At 46.2% G+C, this 24900-nt stretch overlaps 1 protein-coding gene across 1 annotated transcript; it reads left to right on the forward strand.

Moving 5' to 3' along the window:
• Nucleotides 1-261: 261 nt before the first annotated feature.
• Nucleotides 262-24522, forward strand: LOC132532747 (thymosin beta-4-like). The gene is made up of 2 exons (XM_060171269.1): nt 262-320; nt 24311-24522. Exons 1-2 carry the CDS (start codon nt 262-264, stop codon nt 24495-24497), a joined length of 246 nt encoding a protein of 81 aa, XP_060027252.1. The 3' UTR covers nt 24498-24522.
• Nucleotides 24523-24900: the final 378 nt, after the last annotated feature.

Consider the following 24900-nt stretch of genomic DNA (forward strand, 5'->3'; position numbering starts at 1 on the left):
TCTCTCTCTTCCTCTTTCCCTTCCTTCCTTGCTTTCTGTCTTTCTTGCTGGGGCTCCATGCCTACATGATAAAGCCACCACTCCCAGTGGCCAGTCCTCTCCCCTTTTTCTTCTCTCTTTTTTTTTTTTTTTGTTTAATAAGACAGAAAGAAATTGAGAGGGGTGGGAAGAGCGAGAGAGAGAGAAACACTATATCACGGCTTGTGAAGCTTTCCCCCATGCAGGTGAGGACTGGGGCCTTGAACCTGGGTCCTTGGCAACATGGACTCTCAACGGGTGAGCCACCATCTTACCACCTTTCACCAGCCTTACGGTCTTGAGTAAGTCCAACAATCTGGGAGTCCCAGGTCTCTCCTCCAACACCAAGCGGATAATCGAGGCTTTTTGTGAAAATGAAAGGAGGCTACACCTATTGATAGATCAGGACTCTGAGCTTTTGATGACCTTTCATTTGACTCAGAATAAGTGGGATGGCCTGACCCAAGACACTAGGGGCTAGGGGAGAGCTCACTCAGAAGGGCATATGCTCTATTCTGCATGAAACTCTGTCACCACATGGAAGAACCCACGGCACTGAGAGAAGCTCTGGTATCGGATTCTCAGGCAGAGAGAGTAGGAAGCAGTGGGGTTTTTTTAAATTAAATTATTTATTGATTTATTTTGGATAGAGGCAGAGAAATTGGGAGGGAAAGAAGAGATAGAGAGGGAAAGAGACAGAGACACCTGAAACATTGTTTCATAAGCTTCTCCGCTGCAGAGCTGGTCTAGGGGCTTGAACCAGGGTCCTTGTGTACTGTGATACGTGCACTCATCTAGGTGCTGACCACCACCTGGCCCCGGGGAAGCAGCATCTACTTAGTGCTGGCAGGCTCAGCAAATTCAAATCCCAAAAAAGAAACAGCCCAAAGCACAGAGGTGCTTCATCTTTTACACTTATCAACTTTCCCACAGCAATACCCGGCAACCAGCTTAACCAGTTACATTGTTCTTCTCTGTGTGAAGACAGTACAATTTGTCTGAGTTGCCAGCAGACTCTTGGGCAGAAGTATCTGATGTTAAAGCCGCTGACCAAGGCCACTCTGATGACAACAGGAGGAAGCCCTGTTTATGCTGAAGGGAAGGGACAAATGCCAACTGTGGTTTCTCTTCTTCAGTTTGAGAAGTTAACCTTTAGCTTCTCTGCCTCAGTGTCCCAGGTAGAGAAGGAGCGCTGTGGTGTCTCTGTCTCTCCCTTCCTCTCTCACCCTGCTCGTCGTCTATCTCCTTTTGTCAGAAATGGGTGGGATCATGCATACACGAAGCCCTGGCATTGCACGCGCACACGCACACGCACACGCACACGCACACGCACACGCACACGCACACACACACACATCAGGAGCCCAGCAATGCAAGGTCATCCTCCTCCCATCCAGCCGACAGGTCCCAGGAAAACCCTCAGATGGTGAGGTCACCCCTAAGCAGAGCCCCTGGAGGGGCTCTTGATTATTTATTGGAGTGACCCAGAGAGCAGCACAGCACCCTTCTGTCCAGTACTCTAAGGAAGGGGAGCGAGCTGCAGTCACCCAGAGCAGAATGGCTCACAGCTAGTGCGAGAGAAGTGACAGGGGACAAGGGAAGGAGAAGAGACTGTAGCACCCCGGCCCAGAGGCGGCAGGCACAGCCAGTTCTGGTGGGAGGTGAGGGCAGCAAGTGAGCCAGCGTTCCAGAGTGGCTCAGGCCAAGCCCAGGACGGCATGAGGAAAACAGTAAAACAGTAACAGTATCCTGTGGGTGGGCCCACAACCTCTTTAGAGGCCCATAATCTTTTTCTGCCCTTATTTTTCTGCCTTTCTATATATTTTTTAATTTCTCTTCTTTCCTTCCTCCTTTCTTTTTTCTTCCTTCCATTCTCTCCCCCTTTATTTCTTTTTTCTCTCTCTCTTTCTTTTTTCCTTCCTCCCTTTCTCTCTCTCTCTTTCTTTATTATTTGTTGGATACAGAGAGAAATCAAGAGGGAAAAGGAGAGGCAGAAAGGGAGAGGGAACAAAGCGGCAAGGACGGGCGTAAGGATCCCGGTTCGAGCCCCCGGCTCCCCGCCTGCAGGGGAGTCGCTTCACAGGCGGTAAATAAAGCAGGTCTGCCGGTGTCTGTCTTTCCCTCCCCCTCTCTGTCTTCCCCTCCTCTCTCCATTTCTCTCTGTCCTATCCAACAACAACAGCATCAATAATAACTACAACAATAAAACAACAAGGGCAACAAAAGGAAACAAATAAATATTAAAAAAAAATTTTTTTTAAAAAGAAAGGGAGCGAGAGTAAGACACCTGTGGTCCTGCTTCACCATGTGTGAAGTTTTCCCTCTGCAAGTGGAGACCAGGACTTGAACCCAGGTCCTTGTTCATGGTAACATGTTCTCTCCACCAGGTGTGCCACTTTGACGGCTGTTCTCTGTCTCCGCCCACAAAGGCAGCCAGGCAGAGCCTTCCTTCAGAGAGGAGGAAAGGGTCTTGGAGGTGGAGAGTCTGCTTAGCACATGTGAAGCTCTGCATTTGATCTTGACACCGCCCAGGAGGGCAACGAAAACAAGAATACTTGTAAAAGGGGGTCAGGTGGTGGGACATCCAGTTGAGAGCAAACAATACCCTGAACAAGAACCCAGGTTCAAGCCCTGGGTCCCGCCCTACCTGCAGGGGGAAGCTTCATCAATAGTGAAGCAGATCTGCACATACCTCTCTTCCCCCTTCTCTCTCAATTATCTCCGTCTTATCATATACAGTAAGACTAGCAATAACGTAACAATAAAAGAATAGTTGTAAAGAGATAGCTCACTTGCATAGTCTGCTACTTTGCCATGTCCCAGTCTGGCCCACACCACACTGAAGAAATTGTTGGGTTATGTTCTCTTTCATATTCTCTCTCTCTCTCTCTCCCTTTGGGGGAGGGGAGAGACATGCAGGAAAACCAATCCTGGGCTATGGTTATGCAGAAGACTCATGCCTAATGCACCAAAGGTTTCTGGTTCAATTCCCAGCATTGCCATATGTCAGATCTGAGCAGAGCTCTGAGTTAAATAATAATAATAACAACAGTAATACTTGTAAATTCGGGGCTTACAAATTTGTTTTTTATTTGTGTCATTCATACTTTTCATCAGGTGCACATTTTCAAAAATAAACCTAAACTAAAAAAAAAAACAACTTTCTGGTTACAACAAAAGTCAAAAGTAAATGGAGAAGAACCCATGTTCTAGAAGAACCCTCTGGTGACACAGAATTGAAAATCCTCCAATAATATTAAAAAAATTAAATTAAAAAAAAAAAAGAAAACTTTAGGGCCTGTGGTGGTGCACCTGGTTGAGTGCACACTTTACAATGTGCAAGGACCCAGGTTCGAGCCTCCAGTCCCCACCTGCAGGGGGAATCTTTGTGAGTGGTGAAGAAGGGCTGCAGGTGTTGCTCTGTCTCTCTCCCTCTCTATCTATCTATCTATCTATCTATCTATCTATCTATCCCCCTCTTCTCAATTTCTGGCTGTCTCTATCCAATAAATAAATAAAAGATAATATTAAAAATTAAAAGAAAAGAAAATAATCTTCCTACTAGGGGTCAGGCAGTGGTGCACCTGGTTAAGCGTGCATATTACCGTGTGCAAGGACCCAGGTTCAGGCCCCAGTCCCTACCTGCAGGGAGAAAACTTCATGAGTGCTGAAACAGGTCTGCAGGTGTTTCTCTCTCTCTCTCTTCCTTCTCAATAGCTCTCCAATAATAATACATCAATAAAACAAAATAAAAAGACTGAAAAATAAACTTGAAAAAAAATCTTCTTATTCACTTACAAACCCATAGCCATTTTCATAAAAACCCCCAAAAGGGATGAAACCAACAGAAAACGCATGAAAAAGTACCTATAAAAGATAGCATAAAGAAGTCAGAAGCAGACAGTGTGATCTGGGGAGACAGAACCTGGTCAGTGAGAGAGGAGTGACTCAGCAGGACAGAGGAACAGCAGGGCCCTAAGTCACCTGGAGGTGAGTGACATCTGAGCTCAGTCACTGCAACAGAGAACCTGCAGTGCTCAGCTGGAATATGAGAAGAAGCGAGAGGCAGCTGCTACGCGGAGCCGTGGTACTTGGCAGTAGAGTGGGTGAAAGGGGCTGCCTAGGGGAGAGAAACAGTCACACATGAATTCAACGTTCCCTGGGGGAATCTAGTGTTACAAACGGAACTCCTCGGGGCTGGGTAGCAGAGCACGGGGTTAAGCGCATATATTGCAAAACCCAAGGACCGCGCAAGCATCCAGGTTCAAGCCCCCGGCTCCCCACCTGCAGGGGGGTTGCTTCACAAGTGGTGAAGCAGGTCTGCAGGTGTCTATCTTTCTCTCCCCACTCGCTGTCTTCCCCTCCTCTCTCCATTTCTCTCTGTCCTATCCAACAACAACAGGAACAGCAACAACAATGGGGAAAAAAGGTGGCAGATGGAGCCAGGTGGTGGCACACCTGCTTGAGCGCACACATTAAAGTGCACAAGAACCCAGGTTCAAGTCCCTGGTCCCCACCTACAGGGGGAAAGCTTCACAAGTGGTGAAGCAGGGCTACATGTGTCTCTCTCCCTCTCTATGCCCCTCCCCCCCATTTAAAAATAAAAACAAACAAACATAAAAGAACAAAGTCATAGCAACCCCACAAACCAAGTCAATCACAGGGTCTCTGCAGGTGAGACACAGTCTGTGAGAAGGTACCCTGTGTAGTTTGGGAGTGAGCGCTGTGAGACAAAGAGTAGCACCGGTTCCAGCACTGACTTCACATGGGTGACTCCTGACATCTCCAGAGATTTCATCCAAGGTGGCCCTGTAGCACTGCTTGACCACAGGAGGTTGGGGCAGGGTAGTTGGCACACTTGGTTGAGCAAACATGTGACAGTCCTCAAGGACCCAGATTCAAGCCTCCAGGCCCCACCTGCAGGGGGAAAGGTTTGTAAGTGGTGAAGATGTGTTGCGGGTATCTCTCTGTCTCTCTCCCTCTCTCTCTTGCTTCCCTCTCAATTTCTGGCTGTCTCTATCTTTAAATAAATAAAGAAAAATTTTTAAAAATTTTACAAAAAGAAGAAGAAACCAGGAGGAGGTTAAACACAGGTGCTCCTTATTTGGCTTATCTTGGTTCTGCCCTTACTACAAATAAAATATCAAATGCAGCGTCCTGCATTAAAGTCTCTGTGGCTGAGGACTGGATGGTGGGGGGCTGGGAGGGGATAGAGCCAACAGACAGCAACAAATCCATAACGACACCAAGACTTGAGATAGTGAAAGGATGGGGGCTAGCCTCCAAATTGACATTATCAGTCTTCAGAGTTAAAAAAGGAATCACTTGCAATTAGGGTCTGAAGTGGAAACTGCAAGGTGGCTTTGATAAGAACAGGAATCAAGTAGAAACTGTAAGATGAAAACCGCAACCGTCATGATTAAAAAGCAAGACAGATTTTACAGTAGATCAGATCTTGCCACAAGCTTGACACTAGAAGACTGGGGTCTAAGATGGAATAAAGGACCCAGGATGTATCAAAAAAAAAAAAAAAAGTCAAAAGTGTTGCTGAGGAGTTATTCTGATGCAGTCTCTGCCCCCAGGTTTTATTACGCCCTGCGAAATCCTAGCAGTGCCCCCTTCAACCAATCCTGGCCCCACACGTCACCCCTGGTTGTCGCCCAATAAAAAGCCCCCTCACCCCCCCCTGGGCTCTCAGCTCCCCCTCTCTCAGATCTCGCCCCCTTCTTCCCCCCCCCCCCCCCGTGGTCAGGTAGTGGGGACGACCATTGCCGGCTGGCTCCACGTGGTCTGAACCAACCCCCCCCCCATCCTATAATAAAGATTTGTGTACCCCTTTGCTCTGGACGTCCACTCTCTTCTCCGCGGTGCAGCCCGACACCAGACCGCTGCAACAACACAAAAGGATGAGAAAGAGAAGAGGGAAAATAAAAACATCAAGCAGAGGGGCCGGGTGGTGGTGCACCGGGTTGAGCCCACGTGTTACGGTGCCCAAGGACACAGGTTTGAGTCCCTGGTCCCCACCTGCAGGGGAAAAGCTTCACAAGTGGTGAAGCAGGGCTGCAGGTGTTTCTCTGTCTCTCTTCCTCTCTGTCACTCCCTTCTCTCTAGATTTCTGACTGCCTCTATCCAATAAATAAAAATAACGATATTAATAAAAAATTAGAAAAAACCAACAAACATCAAGCAGACATTGGCATATTTGGCTCGAAAGGTCAGACACTCTCCTTTAGGATACATGGGCCAGGAGAGGTCAGGAGATGGGCCTCTCAGAAGAATGACTATCACCTGGGTTCGATCTCTAGCCTCCACGGTGTGTGTGTGTGTGTGTGTGTGTGTGTGTGTGTGTGTTTGCTTAATGAGCTGAGGAATAATATTTCAGGTTTCTTTCCTTATCTCTGTCTCTGTCTCTCATCTTCTGTCAAAAAAAAAAAAGAAAAAGGAGGGGACCACGTGGTGGCGTACCCATTTAAGGGCACATAGTACTAAGCACAAGGACCCGTGCACAGATCTAGGTTTGAACCTCTAGTTCTTTACCTGTAGAGTGAAGAACGCTTCGCAAACAGCAAAGCAGATCTGCAGGTGTCTATCTTTCTCTCTCCCTGTCTCCTCCCACCACCCCCATTTCTCTCTGTCCTAGCCAATAAAATGGAATAAATGGGCCACCCGGAGCAGTGGATCCATATTGCCGGCACAAAGGCCCAGTGATAACCCTGGAGGGGAAAAAAAGAAAAAGAAAGAAGGGGGGGGGGAATGGCCACTAGGAACAATGATGCAATGGAGGCACTGAGCCTTAGCAATAACCCTAGTGGCAAAATAATAATAATAATAAAGGCAAAACAAACAGTAGATTATATTTCAAACTACAAAATAGGTGGCTGACTCAGCGGGTTAAGCACACGTGGAACAAAGTGCAAGGATCAGCATGGAGGATCCCCACCAGCAGGGGGGTCACTTCATAAGTGGTGAAGCAGGTCTGCAGGTGTCTGTCTTTCTCTCCCCCTCTCTCTTCCCCTCCTCTCTCCATTTCTCTCTGTCCTATCCAACAACAATGATAACTACAACAATAAAACAACAAGGGCAACAAAAGGCAATAAATTTTTTAAAAAACTTAAAAAAAGAAAAGAAACTGTCAGCATTAATTTTATTGGCATTTTTAATTTTTTTAATTTTTAATTTCTTTATTGGGGGATTAATGGTTTATAGTCGACAGGGAAATACAATAGTTTGTATACAATAGTTTGCATAACATCTCCACATAACAATACAGCCCCCACTAGGTCCTCCTCTGCCATCATGTTCCAGGACTGGAACCCTCCCCAGTACCCCCACCCCAAAGTCTTTTACTTCAGTGGAGTAATTTTTGTTGACATTTTTATTACATATGCTTATTTATTATATCTACTATTTCCTATATCTATTATGTATTGAAGACAAGCCTCAGGACCAGGCAGTGGTATGTCAGGTTAAGCACTCACATTCCAGTGTGCAAGGACCCATCATTCAAATCCCTGGTCCTCACCTGCAAGGAGAAATCTTTATGAGTGGTGAAGCAGGGCTGCAGGTGTCTCTCTTCTCTTTCAGTCTCTCTATTTCCCCCCTCCCATCTCAATTTCTCTCTGTATCTATCTAATAATAAATAAATAAATGGGCAGGGGTAGACAGCATAATGGTTATGCAAAGAAACTCTCATGCCTGAGGCTCCATAGTCCCAGGTTCAATCCTTTATACCACCATAAGCCAGAGCTGAGCAGTGCTCTGGTAGAAAAAAAAAAAGAAAGAAAGAAAGAAAAAGAACTAATAATAAGAATAAATAAGAAAGAAAAAAAAAAAAGACTAGTCTCCAGTTAGACCTCCCAGAAAAAAAGTAGAATATGGAATGGAATAATGGGCAAGAAGGAAGCAAAGGTTAATAAAAATACTGAAGAACTGATAAAAGACTCGAAGCAATTTTAAAAATTCAGGAGCCCAGAAAGTCCCTAGTAGGATAAACAAAGACATTTATGCTTTGGCGTGAAAGTAAAGCAAAAAAAAGAAAGACAAAAAAAAATAATAATTCCCAAAAGATGTCAGAGTAAAAGATGACCCTCAAAACAGTGAAAGTCAACTTGTAAATATCCAAAAATTAAATGAAAAGACTGGCACACAGGGTAACCTTCTTTCTCATAGAAGAAATGCCACTGACCCTGCAAACTCATACTTAAAGCTGAAAGCAATCTAAAGCCATTACTAGACTAGGGAAACGAAGGGGGATTCTGCAGATCTGCAATGCAGGTCTTAGAACGTGTGTGTGTGTGTGTGTGTGTGTGTGTGTGTGTGTGTATAATTTTTTAATGTGGCATTTATTTATTTAGTGAGAAAGAGTCACACCAGACCTCTGCTCACCTCTGGCTGATGGTGGTGCTGGGGATTGAACATGGGACCTCAGAGTCTCAGGCAAGGGAGTTGTTTTTTTTTTTGTTTTTTTTTTTAACCAGAGCACGTCTCAGCTCTGGCTTATGGTGGTGAGGAAAATTGAAACCTGGGACTTTGGAGCCTCAGGCATGAGAGTCTCTTTGCATAACCATTATACTATCTACCCCTGCCTGAGCATGTCTTTTAGATGGAAGGAAAATGATCACAGACAGAAGGAAGAGTCGGGCAGAAGAGAATAGAAAAGGAAATAGCAAAAAATTGCCACTTAATCTAGATGAATATTGGCTGTGCAGATTCACAGCTATTTGCCTTCTGGTGTTTGATACATGGAGGGAGTTAAAAGAAATCACAATAGTGGCATGGGAGTTGGGGGAATTCTAATATATATATTATACATATACATTTATATGTTTGCTCAAGTGTTTGTGTTCTCTGGGAGAAGAGGAAAGGCACTAATTAACTTTAGTAAGAATTCACATTATCATTTCTAGGATAATCACCAAGAGAATTCTAACACTGTAAGGAACTTCCAAACTAGTAGAACTCAAACGACTGAAAAACAATCAAATAAAAACAAAAAGGCAGGAATAGGCAGATAGCATAATGGTTATGCAAAATGTTCCCAGGCCTGAGGCACCAAAGTTCCAGGTTCAACTCCAAGGAAGGAAGGAAGGAAGGAAGGAAGGAAGGAAGGAAGGAAGGAAGAGAAATACAGCATAATTAACACTATTCATTGTTTTCTTATCAAATATCTATGTGAGTGTGTTTGTGTACTGAAAAGAACCTAGACCATCTACTAAATTATTAGTAGTCCTGGCTAGATTTTGGTGTGATGGTGCTACTGGGGAGATTATATTTCTCATAACTATGGCAGCATTCTGGGTGAGGGTTAATTTCATTGTCTCTCCTTTTAATTTTTTTTTCAAATAAAAATGTTAAAAGAAAAAAGTTGTCAAAAATATTTGACAATAAAGTTTTCATCTCAATTTTGCAATCAAGTGCTAATCAGGAAAATTATATTTTAAAAAATGTATATGTAAAGCCTGTAAGAATAAGTGCATACATTTCTATCTGCTAAAGTCCCTGTGACCTTTATTTAGCAGTCAGGTGCTGGCTGGCCAGGTAGAGCACATGTGTTGCTGTGCTCGAGGACCCAGCCTCACCAACAGTGAAGCAGCACTGCAGGTGTCTCCCTCCTCTTCTATCTCCAGCTCTGTGTGTCTTTGTCTCTCATCTTCCTTTTTTAAAAAGTGCCCTTTAGGGCCTGGGCGGTGGTGCACCGGGTTGAGCACACACATTACTATGCATAAGGACCCAGGTTTGAGCCCCCGCTCCCCACCTACAGGGAGAAGTTTCAGACACACACACACACACACACACACACACACACACACACAGAGGCCTGCAGGTGTCTATCTTTCTCTCTCCTTCTCTATCTCCCCCATCTTAATTTCTATGTATCCTATCAAGTAAAAGATAGAAAGAAAAAGAGAGAGAGAGAGAGGGAAAAAAAAAGAGAGTGACAAAAGAATTGCTGAACTGCTGCCAGGAGTTGTGGATTCATAGTGCTGGCACTGACCCCAGGGATGACCCTGGTGGCATAAGAAGAAGAAAAAAAAAGAGAGAGAGAAGAAAGAAATCTTTATTTGTTGTTTTCGACGGGTTATGTTATTTTCGCCAGGCTGGCTTCACAAGCCGGTAACAGACGACCAGGGACTCATGGTTGAGCTGTAGGCAGTATCTCTTTATTCATGCAGGACGCAGCGCAATCTAAGCCGAGCTAAGCTAAACTCAAGGTACTGTAAAACTCACAATGCTGTCTTTATATATACTTGCCAAGTAGGGTGGAAACAGGATGTGACATAGAGAGGGTGGAGACAAAAGTGACTGGTGAAAATCAGAGTGTGACAAGGAGGGGGCAGAGCAGGTGAGAATCCTATCACTGAACCACCAATGCCCTGGAGGGAGGGTGGTACTTGTTAACAGTGGTTATGTAAATAGAATGAAGTCGTTATGTAAATAGAATAGTGTTAAGCAGGGGGGATTTAAACCAAATGTAACGGAAGGGGTCTCATGCATACCAACATTTATTTATCCTTTTTAAATAGGAAATATTCTACTTAGGTAATATTTATTGAAGACTGAAGAGATAACACACATGGAAGGGTACCTACCCTGTCATGCCCAAGCTTCAGGTTAAAATCCTCGTCCCCTGCAAGAGGTACTGTAGCAATGGAGGTAGCTTTGGTGTTGTACTCCTATCTATCTATCTATCTATCTATCTATCTATCTATCTATCTATCTATCTATCTCCTTCTCCTCCCACTGTATCACACTCTGACTTATAAAAGCAGCTGAGAGTAAGGAAAATGCATGTGTGATGGACCAGCTCTACAGAGAAAGAGCAATTTGTGTTGACTGGTTATCATGTCCAGGGCATAAAACTAGATATGTAATTTCTCCTAACACCCTGGATTCAATATAGAGCATTTTCTTTAGAAAATTACAAGTCCAACTGAAAGGGAGCTACATCTGCTAGATTGTAGTAAGAAATAACCTCAGAACTCGATGGCAATAATGGAATTTTTAAAAAAATTATTGCTGTACTGTAGAGAAACTGAAAAAGATAAAAACGAGGGGGGTAGGTGTCTCTGAATATTATCAGCTGTAAGAACTGGAAAAGAAACGATGCATGAAAATCTGACTCATTCTGTCTTTTTAAAAAATCATGTATGGGGCAGGGGCTGGGTTGTGGTGCACCTGGTTGAGTGTGCATGTCATCATACCCAAAGACCTGGGTTCAAGCCCCCTAGTTCCCACCCGAAGGGGGAAAGCTTCATGACTGATGAAGCCTTGGTGCAGGTATCTCTTTATCCTGTCCTCTCAATTTTTCTCTGACCTATCAAAAAGAAAAAGAAAAAGAAAAGAAAGAAAGAAAGAAAGAGAGAGAGAGAGAGGAAGGAAGGAAGGAAGGAAGGAAGGAAGGAAATGGTTGCCAGAATAGTAGATTCATCATGCAGGCACCAAGACCCAGCAATAATCCTGGTGGCAATTAAAAAAAAAAGGAAGGAAGGAAGGAAGGAAGGAAGGAAGGAAGGAAGGAAATGGTTGCCAGAATAGTAGATTCGTCATGCAGGCACCAAGACCCAGCAATAACCCTGGTGGCAATAAAAAAAAAGGGGGGGGGGGACAGGCAGTGGCACGTCTGATTGGATGAACACACTAGTCAAGTATCTGGGTTCAAGCCCCAACCCCCAACTGCTAGAGGAAAGCTTCACTAATAGTGAAACAGTGCTGCAGGTGTCTCTCAGTTTCTCTCCCTCTCTATCTCCTCCTTCTTTCTCTTCTCAGTTTTTCTCTGTCCTATCAAATAAAAGAAAGAGAAAAAGTGGTAAAAATTCACTTTTTATTTTTATTTTATTTTTATATACCAGAGGACTGTTCATCTGTGGCTTATGGTGGTGCTAGGGATTGAACCTGGGAGCTCAGAGCCTCAAGCATGAGAGTCATGTGCATAACCATTATGCTGTCTCCCTGATGCAGTCATTCAATCTTATATGGTATCGTGCATGGGGCATCATTCCAGTCCAGGCTGCATAATGTAAGGTCAACATTGTCTCTTTCCAATCACGTTCCCAGTGAGAGTAAGGTACTCTGCAAATCCTAAGTCCAAACCAAGCTCAAGTCCAGGCTGTTTTTTTTTTTTTTCCCTCCAGGGTTATTGCTGGGCTCAGTGCCTGCACCATGAATCCACTGCTCCTGGAGGCCATTTTCCCCCCTTTTTGTTGCCCTAGTTGTTGCAGCCTCGTTGCGGTTATTATTGCCATTGTTGACGTTGCTTTTGTTGTTGGATAGGACAGAGAGAAATGGAGAGAGGAGGGGAAGACAGAGAGAGAGGTGAGAGAAAGATAGACACCTGCAGACCTGCTTCACCGCCCGTGAAGCGACTCCCCTGCAGGTGGGGAGCCGGGGGCTCGAACCGGGATCCTTATGGTGGTCCCTGCGCTTTGCGCCACGTGTGCTTAACCCACTGCGCCACCGCCCGACTCCCCAGCCTGGTTTTGTGTGACTCAGTTACACAAGCTCGTACAGCTTCGCCTTCAGTACAAGAGCTGAGAAGATGAAGCCAGGTGAGCTGATATACTTTCCCCATATTTGAGAGCTTCTCTCTGCTGTGCTCCAGCTTTCTAGTCCTATTCTCAACTCTGACACCATCTTCCCAGACCAAACTTTTAGCCCACTTTCATGTTAGCTGTCAGACTCAGGCAAAATTTAATAAATGTATGAGCCCCATGGAATATACCTAAAATAGACTTCCTAGCTTCTTCCCACATAAAGACCCTTAGTTCCATCTCCTCTACTCTTACCTTTAGGTTCCTGATTATTAAACAATGTGTTCTGCTTTATATCTTAATGTTTTTCAGCCACCAAGTTGCAGATGCTACCATGATGCCAACCTGACTCCCCTGGGTAGACAGCCTCACCAATGTGTCCTGGGACCCCACCTCTCCAGAGCCCTGCCCCACTAGGGAAAGACAGAAACAGGCTGGGGGTATGGATTGACTTGCCAGTGTCCATGTCAAGTGGAGAAGCAATTACAGAATCCAGACCTTCCACCTTCTGCACCCCATAAAGATCTTTGGTCCATAATTCTAGAGGGATAAAGAACAGGGAACTTTGCAATGGATGGGGATGGGGTATGGAACTCTGGTGGTGGGAATTGTGTAGAATTGTACCTCTCCTATCACAGAATCTTGTCAATTATTATTAAATCACTAATGAAGAAGGAGGAGGAGGAGACAGAGGTGGTGGAGGAGGAGGAGATGGAGGTGGTGGAGAAGGAGGAAGAGGAACCTTTAGTAATTTCCAAGTCTCTTGGAAACACCAGCTGAGAAGGAGGAACCCTCCTGCCAGCAACTTTGGTGTATGTGGTCATACCCACAACTAATATGACAAGCAGGTTTCTGTCGTCTGCCTGGAGCTGATGCGAAGCTAATCTGTGAAGCCATCCTCCCTCAACCCCCGTCAAAATCAGAACATGGCGGGCAGCTGACATAGAGCCCAGCTGCTCTGGGGTCCATCCACCATGTTTCCTAGAGCCTTCTAGCACATGAAGTAAGTGACTCTTGCACAAAGAAACAGCGGTTATGTCTGGGCTGGGCTGGCCAGGTGCCTCATGGGCTGTGAGTGGCTAAGCTTTCATGACAGCCTGGCACTCAGCTCCTGCCAGGTTTAAATCTGGCACTGCCAGAGTGGCACAGAGAGCCTGTGGGTGTGAGACACCCCAACTTCCCCATCTGCCTGAGTCTATAAGGGGGTTCTCATTTTCTAAACCAAGTCAGAGTGCAGACCTGAGTTCTCATTTTAGCTGTCTTCCTAAATAGCTCGTATCTATTCTCTAGGCCTGAGAAGCTCCAAGTGAAAGACTCAGGAGTGGACTTGATGGTATCTGGCTTTCCTTCCCGCCCCAACATCCTGGAGGCCTTGCCCTTCAGATGTCAGTGCCCACCTGACTGTAGACTTCAGAAAACACTGTCTCTGGCCCTCTGTCCCCTCATGCACAAAAACAGCACCAAACGCAATGAGAAGCTCCAAGGAGGCTGTGGGTTGGAAGGAGGCGGCATGCATGGATGCAGACAAAATCTACCGCATTCCAAACCCATGAAAGCCACTGCAATCCTTGCCATTCTACCTTGACACACCTTCAGCAAGCCACAGGGAGAGTGACAGAGATCCCCGTAGTGCAAAAGTGGACTGGCAATTGGATAAAGAAGTTGGGGGACAGGAGATGGGGCCACAGAGCTTTGGTGGTGGGAGTGGTATAGGACTATACCCCTATAACCACTAATAGGAGGGAGAGGAGGTGAAGCGGGGAAGCAGCTGTGGGATATATGTTCAATGGAAGATGAATTGGCCATGAAGAAAGCTGACATTGACAGGGATGCGGGCGGGTGGTAGTGCAGCGGGTTAAGCTTACATGGTACAAAGCGCAAGGACCAGCGTAAGAATTCCTTCCAGTTCGAGCCTCCCCGGCCCCCCCGCCCCCATCTACAGGGGGGTCGCTTCACAGGCGATGAAGCAGGTCTGCAGGTGTCTGTCTTCCTCTCCTCCTCTCTGTCTTCCCCTCCTCTCTCAATTTCTCTCTGTCCTATTCAACAACAATAACAACAGCAGTGGCAACAATAACATTAACAACAACAACAACAACAAGGGTAACAACAAAGGCAACAAAATGGGAAAAATGGCCTGCAGGAGCAGTGGATTCAAAGCGTGAGCCCCAGCAATAACCCTGGAGGCAAAAAAAAAAACCAAAAAACAAAAAACTGACATTGAGAGATATCTATATTTGACAGAATACTAGTTGACTATGAAAAAAAAGATGACATTGTGTCATTCAAGACCAAATGGATGGAACTGGAGGTGATTATGCTAAGTGAAATTAGAAGTGAAAGACAGTTCCTGTAGATGACATCACTCATATTCAAAATATATGTGAGTAAAGCAAGTTAATTTGCAAAAAAAAAAATTACTATCCAAACTGTCTCCTAGACTCTGTGAAAATCATGGTGGCAGGTTAGGAGTGGGTAAGTGCAGGGGCACAGGAACCTGGAGAGGAGGTGTGATAAGTGTGTTCTAAAACTATACTTCTGAAACCTTCTAAGGTTGTAAGCCAATGTTAAATAAAGACCCTTTTTTAAATTAGTGATTTAGTAATGATTGACAATACTGTGGGATAAGAGAGGTATAATTCCATAGAATTCCCACCACCAGAGTTCCCTATCCCATCCCCTTCATTGGAAGCTTCCAAGTGATTGAAGGAAGTGAAATAGGAAGTAGGTGAGGAAGCTATCTAGGTCCAAGTAGAAATTACTTGATTAAAGACTTTTTTTTTTTAAGTGGGCTGAATTCAGAGCTTAGTGTAAAGCAGTAGCAAATTTCATGTGTCTGATTGATTATTATTTTTAACAGAGCACTGTTCAGCTCTGCTGGTGTTAGGACTTGAACCTAGGACCCCCAGAGCCTTGAACACAAAGGCTATTTGTACATTTATGCTATCTCCTCTTCATCTCCTGCTTAATTTATTAAAGACTAAAACCATAAATTGAGAAGTCTACTAGAACCCCCCAACACCTCCCAACAACCCCCCTATGCCCCTCACCCCCCTCTCAGATGACTTGGAAAGAGGATCAACTAAAAAGGGATCTCAAATGGTTCCAGGACTTGCAGGGCTGAGAACCCAGGTGAGGAGAGTCACCACAAGCCAGCTAAGCAGTGCCTTGGAGGAATGGATGAAGGAAGGAAGGAAAGGAAGGAAGGAAAAGAGAAGAGAAGAGAAGAGAAGAGAAGAGAAGAGAAGAGAAGAAAAGAAAAGAAAAGAAAAGAAAAGAAAAGAAAAGAATGAGAGGGTGGTCCGGGAGGTGGCTCATTGATAAAGCTTTGAACTCCTGAGCATGAGGTCCCAAGTTCGATTCCCGGCAGCACACGTACCAGAGTGATGTCTGGTTCTTTCTTTCTCCTCTTGTCTTTCTCATAAATAAATAAAACCTTAAAAAGACGAAGGAAAGAAAGAAAGAAAGAAAGAGAGAAAGAAAGAAAGAGAAATAAAGAAAGACAGAAAGTAAGAAAGGGAGGTGGGCAGTAGCGCAGCGGGTTAAGCGCACATAGCACAAAATGCAAGGACTGGCACAAGGATCCCTGTTTGAGCCCCCAGCTCCCCACCTGCGGGGGGGGGGGGTCACTTCAGAAGCATTGAAGCAGGTCTGCAGATGTCTATCTTTCTCTCCCCCTTTCTGTCTTCCCCCTCCTCTCTCGATTTCTCGATGTCCTATCCAACAATAATAGCAACAATAAACAACAAGGATAACAAAAGGGAAATAATGGACTCCAGGAGCAGTGGATTCCTAGTGCAGGCAGCGAGCTCCTGTGATAATCCTGGAGACAAAAAAAAAAAGAAAAAGAAAGAAAGAAGTGGAGGGACAGAGGAAGGGAGGGAGGGAGGAAGAGAGGGAGGGAGGGAAGAAGGAAGGGAGGAAGCCAGGGAGGAAGGAGAAAGGAAAGAAAGAAAGAAAGAAAGAAAGAAAGAAAGAAAGAAAGAAAGAAAGAAAGAAAGGAAGGAAGGAAGAAAGAAAGAAAGAAAGACAGAAAGACAGAAAGAAAGGAAGGAAGGAAGGGAGAAAGGAAGGAAGAAAGAGAAAGAAAGGAAGGAAGAAAGACTGAGGAAGGGGCACTGGTGAAAAAGTGAGTGTTAGAGGGAAGGGAGCTGACAAAGCAAGGAATTCCTGGGCACAGAAGTGATGACAGCTGAGCCTAGGGGAATGCTCATTTCCAGCTTAGAGCTCCCACTGGCTCTTCTTCCTGTGAGAGAAACCAGCTAGGAGGAACTAAGTTTCCCTCCTTATGGAAAGGGCTGAGCCTAAAAGAGGAATTGCCACCGAGTAGTGCACAGGCCTCAACGGAGACCAAGCACTAGGTCACCTAGGCCCCACTCTCCTGGGGCCCAACAGGGAAGCAGAGGCTCTTCCTTGGGCAGGAAGCTGGGCGAGGCTCCAGCTAATTTGATTATGAAAACGGTGTGGGGCCAGCAGAGTTGAGAACAGTTTGCAGCTGCAGCCAGCTCCTATCATAATCAGTCAGTTTTACCTCCTCTCCCCCCCGATTTCTACCTAGCCACAGACGAAGATCTGAGTAGATCCCTGAGACTAATGGTGATACATTTCCGAGTACACTGCAAGCTTCCATGTACCTCCTCCTAAACGCTTTGGCTTGCATGTCCTGTTCACTGGAACTCAGCATTTGTTTCCACAGCTTTCCTTTCCGGGTAAAACGGACACACAGCAATACCACAGGTGCTGCTGCCTTCTGATGGATGATTGCTTGCACCTGTGTAACCCAAACCCTTGGGGCTGTTGAGAACACCTGGCCACCTCCAGTTCGAGACTCTGACTTGGATCCCAGCATGCCCTGGTGCTTTCCTCATTATAGATCCCGTTCCCTAAATGCCCAGCTTCAGGGGGAGGCAGGCGGTGGCGCATCTGGTTAAGCACACATAGTATGAAGCGCAAAGACCCGTGCATGGATCTAGGTTCCAACCTCCGGCTCCCCACCTCAAGGTGGGGGGGAGGGGAGGACACTTCAAGAGTGGTGAAGCAGGTCTGTGGGTTTCAATCTTTCTCTCTCTCTTTCTACCACCCCCTCCTCTCTCAATGTCTCTGTCCTATCAAATATAATAGGAAAAAAAGAAAAAGAAAAGGCCACCATGTATATTCCAAGGGGCCCATGACTTTACTAGACGACCTCACCAATGTCTCCTGGAACCCCACCTGTCCCACTAGGGAAAGAGAGAGACGGGGGAGTATGGGTCAACCTGCCAGTGTCCAGTGGGGAAGCAATTACAGAGGCCAGACCTTCCACTTTCTGCACCCTATAATGATCCTGGGTCCATGCTCCCAGAGGGATAAAGAATAGGTAAGCTTTCAAGGGGGGGGGGGTGGAAATTGTGTGGAATTGTACTCCTCATGTTCTATGGTCTTGTTATTTTTATTTTATAAATAACAACAAAAAGCCACCAGGAGCATGGATTCGTAGCACTGGCACTGAGCCCCAGTGATAGCCCTGGAGGCACTACTTTGGCAAGGATGCAGGTCTTACCTGGCTACCGGCACATGGAAAGAAGCTTTGATGCTATGCTCTCTTTCATTCTCTCTCTCTTTCTCTCTCTTCCTCCCTCTCTCTCTCTCTCTCTCTCTCTCTCTTCTCTGCCTCCCTGGCTCTCTGTCTCCATTGGAAAAAAAAAAAAAGAAAGTTGAGAGTCAGGTGGTAGCACAGTGGGTTAAACACAAATAGCACAAAGCACAAGGACCAGAGTATGGATCCCGGTTCAAGCCCTGGCTCCTCACCTGCAGGGAGGTCACTTCACAGGTGGTGAAGCAGGTCTGCAGGTGTCTGTTTTTCTCTCCCCATCTCTGTCTTCCCCTCCTCTCTCCATTTCTCTCTGTCCTATCCAACAACATCAATGACAACAACAATAATAATTACAATAACAATAAAAACAACAAAGGGCAACAAAAGGGAAAATAAATATATAAAAAATAAAAAATAGGGAGTTGGGTGGTAGCGCAGTGAGTTAAGGGCACATCACAAGGATCCCGTTTCGAGCCCCCGGCTCCCCACCTACAGGGTGGTGGCTTCACAAGTGGTGTAGCAGGTCTGCAGGTGTCTCTCTTTCTCTCCCCCTCTCTGTCTTCCCCTCCTCTCTCCATTTCTCTCTGTCCTATCCCACAATGATGACATCAATAACAACAACAATAACAATAAAGCAAAGTAGGGGGGCCAGGCAGTGAAGCACCAGGTTAAGTGCTCACATTACAGTGCACAAGGACCCAGGTTCAAGCCAGGACCTGGTACACACCTGCAGGAGGAAAGTTTCACCAGTAGTGAAGCAGGGCTGTACGTCTCTCTCCCTCTCTAGCTCCTTCTCCCCTTTCAATTTCTCTCTATCTCTATCCAGTAATAAACAAATAAATAAAATATTTTTTTTACAAAAGAAAGGGGGCTGGGCGATGGTGCACCAGGTTGAGCACACGCATCACTATGTGCAAAAACCTAGGTTCATGCCCCCCACTCCCTGTCTACGGGGGGAAGCTTCACAAGCATTGAATCAGGTCTGCAGGTGTATGTCTCTCTCTTCCTCTCTATCTCCCCTACCCCCCCATCTTATCTAATAAATAGGAAGGAGAAAAGAAGGGGGGGTAATGGTCAACAGAAGTGGTGGGTTCATAGTGCAAGCACTGAGCCCCAGTGATAGCCCTGGTGGCAATAAATAAATAATGAATAAGTATATTTTAAGCAACTTCTCCAAGACAGGAAATAAACAGGGTTCTGTATGTGGGAACCTCACTACAGCCAGCCCCAGGGTTGTTTCAAAGCTTAGGGATGAGTGTGGACACCAAAAACCACCACAGCTTTTCCTCGACTCAACAGGGACGTCTTAACAGGCTCGTAAGCCAGGTGACAAAAACAGCTCTTCGGTCTCATTTGAGTGTCACAAGGACCCTGCAAGGGAAGCAGAGGAGGAACTCCTAGCCAGGCTATACAAGGGGAAAAAAAAAGTAAATAATTAATTAAAAACTCCAGGGTTTGCCCTGGGTCCATTTTAGTAAATGGCAAACTTACCAGAACATTAATTTGGTCTCCTGTTGACACACAAACTTCAGGCAGAGAGAACTGGGAGCTCTGTGTCAGTTCCCCCCTGGGGTGTGTGTGTGTGTGGGGGGGTGGGGAGTAAAAGTTTGCACACACTAAGAACATACTTGGGTCCAAGTGACAGAACTTGAACTGGTTAAAAAGAAAAGAGAAGAAGAGGAGAGGAGAGAGAAGGGATGGGGAGGGGAGGAGGGGAAGGGGAGGGGAGGGGAAGGTAAGAGGAGAGGAGGGGAGGGGAAGGTAAGGGGAGGGAGGAGAAGGGGAGGCAAGGGAAGGGAAGGGAAGGGAAGGGAAGGGAAAGGAAGGGTAGGGAAAGGAAGGGAAAGGAAGGGAAGGGAAGGGAAGGAGAAAGAGAGAACTGGGGCAATAGATAGCAAGAAAAAAGAAGAGAGGAGAGGAAAGGAAAGGGAAGGGGAGGGAAGGGGAGGGAAGGGGAGGGGAGGAGAGGGGAGGGGAGGAGAGGAGAGGGGAGGAGAGGAGAGGAGAGGAGAGGAGAGGAGAGGGAGAAAGAGAAAGAGAAAGAGAAAGAGAAAGAAAGAGGGAACTGGGGAGATAGCAAGAAAAAAAGAAGACAAGGAGAGGAAAGGGAAGGGAAGGGAAGGGAAGGGAAGGGAAGGGAAGGGAAGGGAGGGAAGGGAAGGGAAAGGAAGGGTAGGGAAAGGAAGGGAAAGGAAGGGAAGGGAAGGGAAGGGAAGGGAAGGGAAGGGAAGGGAAGGGAAGGAGAAAGAGAGAACTGGGGCAATAGATAGCAAGAAAAAAGAAGAGAGGAGAGGAAAGGAAAGGGAAGGGGAGGGAAGGGGAGGGAAGGGGAGGGGAGGAGAGGGGAGGGGAGGAGAGGAGAGGAGAGGGGAGGAGAGGAGAGGAGAGGAGAGGGAGAAAGAGAAAGAGAAAGAGAAAGAGAAAGAAAGAGGGAACTGGGGAGATAGCAAGAAAAAAAGAAGACAAGGAGAGGAAAGGGAAGGGAAGGGAAGGGAAGGGAAGGGAAGGGAAGGGAAGGGAAGGGAAGGGAAGGGAAGGGAAGGAGAAAGAGGGGACTGGGGAGATAGATAGCATAATGGTTATGCAAGGACTTTCATGCCTAGGCTCCAAAGACCAAGGTTCAATCCCCTGCACCATAAGCCAGAATAGAAAGAAAGAAAGAAAGAAAGAAAGAAAGAAAGAAAGAAAGGAAGGAAGAAGGAAAGAAGAAAGGAGAAAGAAGAAAGGAAGGAGGGGGAAAGAAAGGAAGGGAAAAGAAAGAAAAAAGCAATGGATGGAGAAAGAGAGTGAGAGTGAAAGAAAGAGAAAGAGAGAGAGAGAGAAGAGTGGCAAAGAAAAGAGGCTGTGTTTGCTCTTATAACATAGTGTCTCCTCTCTTCTCCCTTCTTTCCGCACCCCCAACTCCCTTTGCCACTTCCTGCCCTGCTCCCATAAGGCACCCCTCCTGAGGTTTTCAGGCACCAGTGACACTGTTTTGTGTTCCAAAGGGTTCACTCAGGGGCCAGGTGGTGGCACACCTGGCAGGTGGTGCACTGGGCGCACAAGGACCGGGTTAGGGCCTCCCGTCCCCGTCTGCAGGAAGAAAGAGTGGTGAAGCAGGGCTGCAGGTGTCTCTCTCTCTCTCTCTCCTTCTCTAGATCTCCCCTCTACCCTCTCAATTTCTGGCCATCTCTATCCAATAAATAAATTTAATTTAAAAACATTATTTAAGAATTTATTTATTAGGGAGTCGGGCAGTAGCACAGCAGGTTAAGTGCACATGGCACAAAGCGCAAGGACCCGCATAAAGATCTCAGTTCGAGCCCCCGGCTCCCCACCTGTCGGGCTAGCATTGCGGGAGGGAGGCATAACCCAGGAACCAAGTTCATGGCAGTAGCAATACAAATCTCTATTCATGTGGGCGCCCCAGAGTTGGGCGTGTAGGCACCTGGTTAAAACCACGTGGAGCCAAAACCTGCAATGTCTGATGTCTGCCTCCCACTGCACACCCCCCCTTTCCCTTCCCCCTGGACCCCGAAGAGCCAAGCTTGCCCCGAAATGGCTTCACCATCCACACTTAGTTAGGAGAGGAGGGGCAGAGAAAAATGGGAGGGGCTGGAAAGGAAGAACCTCCCTTGCAACCATTGCTAGGGATTCAACTGGCCTGAATTAGAAATACCCTCTGGGGACTTAGGAAGGAGACCTTTAGTCATTTGTAAGACAAGGCAGGAGATTAATATGTAAATAATAAAGGGACCAGACCATTAGTAGCATGGAATGTAGAGAGCTTTGGGGGGCAGGGAGAGGATGGATGTCCCCTCAAGTCAAGCCCTGCCTAGCTCAACCACATGCTCACTATTTCCCAACACCCACCTGCAGGAGGTCGCTTGGCAAGCGGTGAAGCTGTCTCTCTTTTTTAATTTTTTTATTTTTATTTATTTCCTTTTGCTGCCCTTGTTATTTTATTGTTATCGTTATTATTGCTGTTGTTATTGATGTCGTTGTTGTTGGATAGGACAGAGAGAAATGGAGAGAAGAGGGGAAGACATAGACGGGGAGAGAAAGATAGACGCCCCCTGCAGGTGGGGAGCTGGGGGGTTTGAACAGGATCCTTAAGTCGGTCCTTGTGCTTGCGCCACCTGCGCTTAACCCACTGCACTACAGCCCTACTCCCAGATCTCTCTGTTTCTCTCCCCTCTCTGTCTTCCCCTCCTCTCTCCATTTCTCTCTGTCCTATCCAACAACAACAGCTCTGACAACAATAACAACTACAACAAGCACAACAACAAGGGCAACAAAATGGGAAAAAATAGCCTCCAGGAGCAGTGGATTCGTACTGCAGGCACTGAGCCATATTAGTAACCCTGGAGGCAAAAAAAAAAAATTATTTATTAACAAAAAATGGATTGCTCTAATGGCCATCACTGGAGTGGGAGGGGGTGGCCAGGGACCACTTCTGCTCTGATGGGGCATCAGAAGTAGAAAGAGGAAAAAACATTTGCCTGTAGCTTCTCTTTTCCTTAGCACAGATGACAGACAAAAAAAAAAAAAAAAAAAAAGACACATGGCAAAATTTGGAAGAAGTCAGCAGTTTCTTTGCACTCCCCTCGGTTTGGCTCCTGCCTCCACAGTTTCCCCTTCCCCTTCTTCTTTAATGGTTCCCCAGACTTCCCCTCTCTCTCTCTCTCTCTCTCTCTCCCTCTCTCTTGTTATAGAACCTATTTCTTAAATGCCCAGTTCAAAAATCCTGTGTGGGGACAGGGCAGTGGCACAGTGGGTTAAGCACACATAGTACAAAGTGCAAGGATTACACAATAATCCCAGTTGGAGTCCCCAGTTTCCTACCTGCAGGGGGGTCGCTTCACAAGCATTGAAGCAGTTCTGCAGGTGTCTGTCTTTCTCTCCCTACCTCTCCCTTTTCTCTGTCCTACCCAATAAAAACATTAAAAAATGGCTACCAGTTGCAGTGGATTTGTAAGTGATAACCTGAAGGCAAAAAAAAAAAAAATCCTATCAGAAGCAAGCTTGGAATATATTAAGTGCTACTGAGGTCAGCCCCCCACAGGGGACCCTAGAGAATGGAGCTGGCATCTATCCTGGGTTCCTAAACCTGTGGCACAGTTGCCCTAGAAGATCAGGTTATTCTGGGGTTGGTGAGATAGCTCACTTGGATAGAGCACACTGCTCACTCTGGCATGGTTGCAGGTTCAAGCCTGGCACCCAGCACATGGAAGAAAGCTTTCGGTGCTGTGATCTCTTCCACCACACACTCTCTCCACTGGAAGCAACACAAGAAGGGAACGGGGAGAGGAAGAAGGACACAGGGAGAGGAAGAAGGACAGGAGAGAAGAGAGAAGACAGGGAAGGCAGCATGGTAGCCAGAAGTGGGAAAGGAATCAGGACAAGTGGATGTCCAGAAACCTGATGCTGATATTGATCAAACAGGAAACAATTTTCTTCTGGGACACAGACTTGAAACAAATACGCCTACATAGTCACACGTTAGCGGTAAGTGAAAGGGCAGGGTCCCCAGAGATGAGCCTCATAGGGAACTGGCCCCCCACAGGTAGAGAGGCCTTGGCAGAGAGTATGGAGGTCTGGTTAGGGAATGGGAGGTGGTGCTTCCCAGGAGGCAGCTCCAGCCAGATCCAAGGTCCTGGGAGTCTGCTGGTGCTTCAAGACACTGGTGTATGGCTTAGTGGTCTGAGCTCAGTAGGAAGGGGAGTGTGATAATAAGGTTGGGAATATCACTCTTCGGCATTTATCCAGTGGACACTCAAGCGCCAATTAGAAGGGACATATACGCACCTATGTTCATAGCTGCATTTTTCAAATGACTATCAGCAAATGACTGGCTAAAGAAGTTATGGGAGATATATTCCATGGAATATTACTCTGCCATCAAAAAAGATTGATTGATTTCATGAGTGGCTCTGCTCTTTCTATCCTATCATGAACTTATCATCGCAATGGTCAAGCACTGTTGCAATGCCACTGGACTCAGAGAAATAAATGAATCTTCTAACCTAAGGACTAAGATAATGTTCTGTGGAAATGGCTATCAAATAAAGTCCAACTTGAAGTGGAGAATAGCTTAGATAAGTACATTCTGGAAAAGACACCCTTATTTGTGGAAATGAAAGGAGTCACCTGCTTGGTGTGAAGGAATAGTCTAAGGAGACGTAGATAACTCAACTAGGTGGCTGCCCGGCCATAGATCCTCCTTTTTGGTCCGTTCTCACCATGATCCACTCTCCTTCTCAACTGTGTCTGATAAATTTGATATGGAGGAGACTGAGAAATTCAGTAAGTCGAAATTGAAGAAGACAGAAACGCAAGAGAAAAACTCACTGCCTTCAAAAGAAACGATTGAACAGGAGAAGCAAGTCGGTGGATCATCGTAAGGCAGCCATGGCCCATATGCACAGCGTACATCTCACAAGCACTGCCTTCTTATTTTACTTCTTAACTTTAACTTTGCAAGAGGCAAAGACATGGGAGCAAGTTTTAATGACTGTACGGCCCCTTTTCACATTCAAGAACTACTGACAACAAATGGCCGCTGAGCTGCCTCTCCCACTGCCTAGCTGGCAGGGAAGAGAAAGATCTTGCATGTTGGTGGAGGAGGAAGCTGGGTGGAGACAGTGAAATCTAGAGTCAAAAGCCAAGTTGGTCTAAGGTGGCCTGCTGGTTATACAGTGCAGTTTAAGTGGTGTGGGAAGTGGCGCAGCAGATAAAGCAATGGACTTTCAAGCATGAAGTCCCCGGCAGCACATTTACCAGAGATAGAGTGATGTCTGGCTCTTT

This window comes from Erinaceus europaeus, chromosome 2 (assembly GCF_950295315.1).
Source record: "Erinaceus europaeus chromosome 2, mEriEur2.1, whole genome shotgun sequence".
Classification (NCBI taxonomy): Eukaryota; Metazoa; Chordata; class Mammalia; order Eulipotyphla; family Erinaceidae; genus Erinaceus; species Erinaceus europaeus.